This window comes from Eretmochelys imbricata, chromosome 3 (assembly GCF_965152235.1).
Source record: "Eretmochelys imbricata isolate rEreImb1 chromosome 3, rEreImb1.hap1, whole genome shotgun sequence".
Lineage (NCBI taxonomy): Eukaryota > Metazoa > Chordata > Testudines > Cheloniidae > Eretmochelys > Eretmochelys imbricata.
Genome location: NC_135574.1, coordinates 14,316,922 through 14,325,950, shown reverse-complemented (window position 1 = coordinate 14,325,950; position 9,029 = coordinate 14,316,922). Strand labels below are relative to the sequence as shown.

The 9,029-nt window shown below is 41.2% G+C and overlaps 1 protein-coding gene across 1 annotated transcript in view; it reads right to left on the bottom strand.

The window, feature by feature from the left end:
• Positions 1–294: 294 nt before the first annotated feature.
• CDC5L (cell division cycle 5 like) overlaps positions 295–9,029 on the bottom strand; it is a 46,642-nt gene continuing 37,907 nt past the window's right edge. Inside the window, exons 15-16 of the mRNA XM_077812403.1 lie at positions 4,345–4,557; positions 295–785 (exon numbers count right to left, since the gene is read on the bottom strand). Coding sequence (XP_077668529.1) covers positions 681–785; positions 4,345–4,557 — 318 coding nt within the window. The 3' untranslated portion in view covers positions 295–680. The remainder of the gene's footprint in view (positions 786–4,344; positions 4,558–9,029) is intronic.

Below are 9,029 nucleotides of genomic sequence, written 5' to 3'. Positions count from 1 at the left end.
AAAGAGCATTGAGTGACAGATGCATAAAATAATTGGGAGTCTTTAGTTTTAGCTGGCTTGCCTGCAATAGCAGGGAACTGGACTGGATAACCCAGGAGGTCCCTTCCAATCCTGTGTATATGTCCCCTACTTATACTACACATATGCCCTTACCGATAACATAGCTCTTAATTGTTTGACAGTAAAGTAAAAGAAAGGCTCTCTCATTAGCATGAAACAGATATTTCCTTTCCTTTTCTTTTCTTTTTCTCAAGATTCCATTCCAAGTGAGAGACAAACATTTCTTTTTATATATTTCTTTACATTCCAGGTTTATTCAAGAGACATTATTCACAAGCACATATACTGCAGGTATATGTTTGGTAGATCTTAAGAACGGTAAGACACTAGGAGCATGAATCAGCAATAACCCTAGCAAACAACATGGCTAAAAAAATCCCAGTGTGATTTCTTCTTTTAATATCAAAGTCCTGGATGTTTAAATCCAAATCTCCAATACTGAACCAAGCCGTTCACACCTAGAACATTTGGTACAATGACAGTCCATTTACAAAAAACACAAGATGCAAAGAGTTGCAAATTTACCTATGCTTGATTTCTGACACATGGATGGCAAGATGCAGGAGAAGTATCCGTGCATTTGAAAAATGTGACATCGAACAACCAAGTAATTTTGTGCTTCAATATTTTGATTGAAAAGTCTCCTTATCCAGCATAAAGTCTGCGAATCTCTGCTGGAGCTCCTTCTCTCGCTCTTGCTGCCGCTGCACGTCTTCTTTTAGACACTAACAGGAAAACAAAATGTAACAACTGGTTAGTTCACCACAATTTACACTATATCACACTGAGTTAGCATGGGTTGTATTCTTCCTTGAGACCAAAGAGTGTTGTCTGAGATAGAAATGCTATTTGATTGGTTTAGAAACACAGGAATTGCTATCCTGGATCAGAGCTGTGGTCCATCTAGTCCAGTGTCCTGTCTCAGAGTGGCCAGTCCCAGCTGCTGCAGCGGAAGTGCGAGTAGCCTTACGCAGGTATGGGAAGATGTGCTCCCCACATTACGTCTCCTCCTAATCCCTGGTTAAATTAGTTTAAAATCCCATGTCTTAGATTTAATGTCTCTTCCAAAATCTGTTTGTATTAGTTATATTTAGCTTTTTAACTCTTGCCAAGTTTTTGGCCTCAATGACATCCTGTGCCAAAGGAGTTCCACAGTTCAGTTACATTGCATGAAAAAGGATTTCATTTTATTGCCTTTGCCAGTTATAACTAGAGCCGACCGGAGGATGATGACAATTTTATTTTGCGGCAACTTTCAAGGTTACAAAGTTTGCTTTCACTCCGCACTGGAGCAAGTTCAGAGTGATCAGGCTTTGTGTACACTTAAAATGCTACGCGGCTCTAGCCCTTCAGTGGAAGCACTCACTCGTGACGGGAGGGCTTCTCATATCGCTGTAATTAATCCACCTCCCCAAGAGGCAGTAGATAGGTGGACAGAAGAATTCTTCTATTGACCTAGGGGAAGGGGTAGGGTCTATACTGGGAGTTAGATCAGCATAGCTACATCCCTCAAGGGCGTGGATTTTTTCACACACCTGAGAGACGTAGCAACGCTGATGTAAATTTTCAGTGTAGACCAGCCCTGGGGTGAAAAACAGCTCTGAATCAGGCACAGCAGGGTCTTCCGCATCCCAGACCGTGCCAGAACCACTGAGCTATAGAGATTGCCCGTCTCTCTCTAAAGCTTCATCAAAACTGATATGTCTCCACAAAACCATTTTGGCTTTGACAAAATAGCAGATTCCTGACTTACTAGCTCTTGTATTAACCTAATGACACAATTTTAAAGACCAGCCATTCTTATTCTGATTAACAAAAACTCTTCACAATTTTCCTGTGTGCACTATTAATTACAGTTTCCAACTCAAATGATAATTTAATACCAGTGGCTCCCAACCTATTGGCATACGACATTGGTTTACCTGATTAAGATCCTGGCTGTAATGTCTCATGGCTGCCATCTCCCATTTGGTTGTGTACACTGCAGTCCACAATGAGAGCGGAGCTGCTGAAAACTCTAGCACACGCTACTGCCTAGAGCAGCGTTTCTAAAATGCGGCCACCGTGGCTGCATGTGGCCACTAGCGGATTTTTTTGCAGCCATGACAGCTTCTAAAGCAGGGGCAGGGACGGGGAGTGGGGAGCAAAGCAGCAGCCCCTCCCTGCAGTGCCCAGCTGTTGCTCCTGAATAGCTGTTACCAAGGGCAGTGAGATGTGCTGCCTTGGTGTTTACACTGGCACCGCCAGCAGGGATCAGCGCCCTGCATGGTGCAACCTCCTTGGAGACGAGTGGGGCCAATATGCTTGGCACCGGAGGCGGATCTTGTCAGTGGAGGCGGCTGCAGTGTTCGCTGGCCAGGGCATGTGGAGCCTGGGACTCCGTAGGTGGCCAGTGAGTCCCTGACCCACCTTCCCTGGGGAGGGCTCTCAATGAAGGGCCTTGGGAGGCAGGGACACAGAGATGGGTTTGTCAGAGGAGCCACCAGCAAGAGTTGGTGGCTGGACTCTGAGGCCACCAAAAATTTTGTTGTGAGAACCCCTGCACTAGAGTGTTCACAACTGAATGACTATGACCAGCTTTGGGTTCAGAGCAGATTCATTCAAGGAGGGGCACATAGAGCACTAGTCACCTGACCTACTAATATATGTAACAATATCTCTCTCAGAAATCAAAATCTGGCCATTTAAGAGCAGCAGAAAAATAATATACTTAAATATACTAATAATATACTAAAAAATAATGATACTTTTGAACCACAGGGCATACACTGTTCAATAAAACGGTGATGCATTTAGGATGGCAAGGCAGTGTACTCCAAAGATTTTGGATAAAATAATATGGGAAAAAGTGCAGGGGGTTCGCAGTTTCTTACATGAAATTCCCTACATAGGCATGTAAATACAGTTCTCGTAAATTGCCTTAAGTGAGACTGCTGATGATACTTAACAAAACAGGGACAATTAGTGAACAATCAGCACCAGGTTTTTAAAGCATGCTGTAGAAAAGTAACTGCACAGAAGGGTGATGTATGGGTGATGTTCCACATTTCCTTCCCCCGAATGACTTCCAGATAGTTTGCTTTGTTGTAAAACAAAAACAAGGTCTTTCTGATTGCCAACACTGCACACACAGCTTGGTACCTGAAAATGAAAGTGGCTTCTTCCCGCTTCATATATCTTCTCCTACCATAAGCACTTGGAATTAAACCTAACTGTAATTTTTTTTTTTAAATACAAGAGGGAGAAGAGAATACAGCTGCTGTTCTGTAGTCACCTTCACCAGCTCAGATCCTATATGAAGCCCATATCTTCTTATCCCTATTTCCCATTTTTCCAGTTATATGCATAAGAAATCAGATATTAATTTGAAAACAATGCATTAGATACACTATCAATTTAAGTCATTCAATAGTTTAGTTTTTGAAACAGACCAGTGATGCTGGATGTCAACATTGAAAAAAATCCCAAAACAGAGTTATCATACATTAATTTGCCTCTGTAAATGAGTATCTACATTCCAGATAGCTACATGACCTTGGTGCTTTTAAATGACACACAAATGTGAAGGTCAAGTGTCTTCAACCTCTTATAAAAATATCCTCTCTTTTCAAACTGCTAAAGTTATGCTGCTTGTAGTAAGCATGCCTTTTCATGTGAAAACAACCTTATCCAAACTGGACCTTTTTCCTTGTGTAGAAATAGGTGAGGAAAGCAGGAACCTAATTTCCTAGGATGTTATACTACACAGTAATATGCTCATCCTGATATGGTTCCTCTACCACTTTTTCTTATTTAAACATGACCATAGCCTTATTACTCTTTGTTAAGACTAACATATAAAGAGATAACAGGCCTATCTACAGCTGGTGTAAATGGTCATAGATCCCATTGACTTCAGCAATGGATCTCAATATATTAGAAGAGTCAACTAAAAATAACTAGGTAACATAACTTCTGCTAAATCAAACAGTTTGTGTTGTATGAGATTAAAAAACCAAAACACAATAAAATAAACAAGGGTAGGAAGAAGCAACAATAAAAAGATCAGCCTCAGCTTTAACATGGCTCAGGATCTCAGATACTACAGTGATGGGAAACAGTGTAAGAACCTGGATAGTTACACAGAAGAAAAGAACTTGACATTAATTTAAAAAAATGCATTATTAAAAAATTAATGTAGCCAACAAGCAGCAACAGCCCATGCAAATTTAACACTGTTAAACAAACACTTCTCTGTTTCTGTGCTCCTAGACGATCCACTGAAGTGGTATTTAGGAATCCTACCTCCAGTCTCCTGGGAATAGCAGCGTCTTCATGTTTCTTTAACTCCTCAAAAGTACGTAACTCCAGGTAAGCCTGTTCAATCTGGTCCCACAAATCATTTAACTGTTTCATGAGCCCCATTGCCCGAGACTGGTAACCACCAAGCAAAATCTTCATCTTCTTTTCCATCTTGGCAGCCCTCTTAGCTTCTGTTGTCATGTGACCTCTGTTTATCTGGAGAGGAGAAACCAATATGTGTATTATTCATGCAGAACAATGCTAAATCTTTTTATTTCTGAAGTGCACTGTAGGATAAGTACCTTCTATAGTGCAACAACCCAAGACAGACGAGACATTATTGTACTAAAACCTCAAAGCAAGGAGCAGATTTTCCTACTGTAACAACCCCTCGAAAACGGAAGCATCATTACAGTCTATCAGAGTACAGCTTTAGACAAAGATTATTAAAAGCATTGTGCTGAGTGGGCAGCAAGGCCACTATACAATGCATATCATGGCTACATACCAATTCCCAAGGGAATAGATGGGAGAGAAATCCTTACCCCTGCTATAGAAAATAAAATAAAGGAGATTAATATTTTCCTCTTTTAAAATATTACATACTTTACCTGCAAAGGCAGCCAAAACCTTCAATCTGGCTCCCCTTACCTCCCTACCCCCACTATGCCCCATTTAACTTGCTCTTCTGCATTAAAAAAACTGAATGAAGAGCCTTAGAGCAACTCCCAGTTCATATTTCTGTAATAAAAGCACAGTTAAAAAACCACAGTTGCCCCTGCAAGAACACCACCACCCTGCTGTGGTGCTTTTCATCTGTGGATCTCAAAGCAGTGTAGAAAAGTGGGAAAGTAACATTCTCCCCTATTTACAGAAAGAAAAGAGAAAGAAAATGATTTGTCCAAGATCACCCAGCAGGTCAGTGGCAGAGCAGGAATAGAACTCAAATCTCCTAATTCACAATCCAGGGCCACATGCAGCTAATAGGGCGGGGGAATAGTAAAAGGGAGGTACCAACACACGGGGCAACTGGTACATCAGAAAGAAGTGGTGATCTCTCTTTGAAGCATCATTTTGGTGAGTGCCAACAGCGGGGCTCTGGGTCATGAGAAGTGTAAATGGGGAGAAAGAGTTAAAAATATTGTAACCCCCCTAAATATATGAAAGCAGAAGAGAAGAGACTGTTTATACCCATTTTCCCTACGCTTTCATTTCCTCTTTGTTTAGTGGAAAGATATCCTGCCTAATCCTCTGCCCAAACTGGACTTTAAAGCTATTCTAATGAAATTTTATATTCTAACAGCATGCACAACCACACCCCCCGCTCCAGTTGTGGCTCAATGATGCACTAAAATGAGAGAAACAAATCTGCACCATGGTAGAGGCCTGCTAGTTACCAGAATTGGATTCTTATTCCTGGGGTCTTGCAGTGAGCACTTTACATTGCTCCATGGTAACGCCTTGCCCCAAGAGAGTCCTGCCCAGGCCTCTAAGCTATTCAGATGGTAGCCACAGTTCAGAATTAGGGTTTTCAAATGACAAATGCTAATGAAAAAGATGAAATCCAAACACCTGCCACCTAGGACATTATATATGCAGAGGAGCAAGCACAGTAATGACAACTTTTACCATTGGACATGAAAGGGATCATAACCTGTCACGTATTGTGAGATATATGTCTGCCAGCCACAGATAGTGCTGAGAGAGAGAGAGGCACCTTGCTTATCTGGGCAATATTAATCGGACTGTCAAAGTTTTGAAGGTTTGTTAATGCTTACACTCCTAGCCCAGCTCCAACTGATAGTATCAAAGAAATGCTCTGTGTTGAATCAGCAATCTATTAGCACTATGAAATATCACTGAACAGAGTCTGGGAGAGGTGTAGCATTTCACATCTCAATTTATGGACATATGGATTTACTTATTTTAGGCTATTTTCATGGAATACGTCTTTTTGCAGAAAGCGTTGTGCAAACAATTCTAAATTTAATAACGGGTAAAAGTCTATCTTCTCAAAATTTGGCTTCCCAGTACTAACGGTGCATCAAACAGTGCAGGAGATGGGAATAAATGATTCTTTTAAGCTGGCAACATGATCTGTAAATGCTAAATTATAAGTTCCCAACTCAAGCAGCAGTAGTTAGTGTGGTCTATTTTCTTTTAGAAATCAAGTGCTGTGTTGGTAAATATCAGAAAGTCACGATTAACCCTGATTAACAAAAATGCAGAACACTGCATTGCTTTGCGCTAAGTCTACCCTCTGTTCTCCCAGTGCATGATGCAGTTTATTGTGTATGAAGACTGTAAGCACACTGGGCAAGGACCATTTTTCTAAGAGTTCCGTAGTGTGTCAAATATACTCAAATAGACACCTACATCCACACCAATCAATCACAACCATTATAGTCACATGATCCATGTTAGGACAAAGCAGATATTAATGTCAACTCCTGTAGAACTCAACTTATTAACGAGTTTTACTCTAGAACTAAACGTGCGAATTAGAGCCTTTAACATACCAGTATTTTAATAGGCAAAATACAGAAAAACAAGGGGATTGTAAGGGTGGGAAACTGTTAATGGGACAAGGGAGAGAGATTTACACTTCTGAGCTGCCTGGCTTGCTGGTAGGGGTTAGACTGAATTGGACTGTGGCTCTTTCCCATGTATGTTCAGGGTATCAAGAGCAGCAGTTTTCAAACTTTTTCAGCTGAGCCCCCACTTTGAGTTACAATTTTTAGTTGGTTTCAGAGTAACAGCCGTGTTAGTCTGTATTCGCAAAAAGAAAAGGAGGACTTGTGGCACCTTAGAGACTAACCAATTTATTTGAGCATGAGCTTTCGTGAGCTACAGCTTCATCCGATGAAGTGAGCTGTAGCTCACGAAAGCTCATGCTCAAATAAATTGGTTAGTCTCTAAGGTGCCACAAGTCCTCCTTTTCTTTTTGCGAATTTTTAGTTGCACTCTCCTCCCCCAATCCAGACAAAAATAGACACAATACCTGCCCCTCCTCACGTACCATGGTCTCTGGGGGTGGAGCCTACGCTGGGCACGGAGGCTGCTGGGAGCAGAAATCAGCACAGCCACTGCAGATGCTGACACTGACCCACAGGCTGGGAGACCCACTGAGGTGAGTCAGGGGGTAGCGGGAGCTCCCTCCCCAAGCTGCCTGGCATCAACACTTGCCCACCCACCCCAGGGGGCACACCCCCCGGTTTGAAAACCTCTGATCAAGAGTATATGAAGAGGTGCTCCTTTCTCAACATTTGTAAAGATCTAAAGGAAAAAAAAAAAATCACATAAATAAAGAAATGAGTCCCTAATCTTCCTGAGGTTACTTTATGACTAAAAAACTATGTAAACTTTAAATGTGCAGATGGTTAAATATATTATTACTTCATCAACAAATACAGCGACATAATAAATGGATCATTTTTCTGATTACTACTACTGAAAAACAAGTCTGGAATAATTTATGCTTGGATGCCACAGCATGGATAGATGCATATGTAGGCAGAGAACTCTGATATAATGAAACTCTACTTTTGGCAAAGGAGAAGAGAGTACCACATTGTTTCATTGTATTGCAGTGCACAAAAGCCAACCTCCACTTTGAAGTTGCTCACAGGAAGAGGCTGGAAAGGACTTCACTATAAGAGAGGAGGATTGTATAGCAGGACCAAGTGTATAATCTGTGCTTTATATAACTTCCCACTAAAATGCTGAAGACCACAGTCCCAGCAATGACAGCCATAGCTGGCCCCACACAAACAAATCCTCCTAATTCTAACACTTGATAAAGGCTGAAGTTGACAAAGGGCCCAGGGTACAAAGTAAAAAAGGGATTCAAGTGAGATTCTTACTGAAAATACAAGTTAGATCTCAGTCACCCATAATCCAATACTTTGAGATCTTCCGAAGGTCAGAATTGAACTCATAGTCTCCACTTCCTTCTGAATACAGATTCTCATTCTCACCTACATATAGATTCTCAAGCTGCCATTTATCGCATGCTTTCTGCACTGCTTCCTGCTTATCTAGGTAATCATAGACACTCCTCCCCTCCCTCCCACTGTAATATCTGGTGCCTCCTAAATATTTAAAAACAGAAACAATATATATTCCTTCCTTCCTAGCCTGTAACCAAGAAACTGGAGCATTCCTCACCTTTCCCTCTTCCACCCAAACTAGAAGACTTAAGGTCCTTGTGGATGGGTCAGGGACGAGGGGGTATGTGTGCGTCTCAACATTTTGTAACAAATTCTATGTATCAAAAATTGCTGACTGTTGCATTAATGCCAAGAACTGCATATAATTTTAGTTCAAGCTTCATAAAATGTGTTAAGGCTCAGATACCTGGCTCAAATTCAAAGCTGTTAAAGAGAGGTGTGTTTAAATGCATTTTTTCATTAAAACTGATAAATGGATTTCAGTAAAGTCTGACAACTGTTTTCCTCGTGAAAATAACAGAAAAATTAAAAACACTTGAAGGATTTCTCTGTTTAGTTACTTATTTCCTACTGCTTCTGGGCCAATTTTGGTCATGCTGCCTGATGCACCCACTATCCTGGAACAGAACAATGTGCACAGACATGGGCAAAGTGATGCAATATCATTGGATCAGGGCAAAACCTCTGTATATCTTAAAAAGACACAGGAACCTTCCCTTTCCAGCCCCTGTATACTAT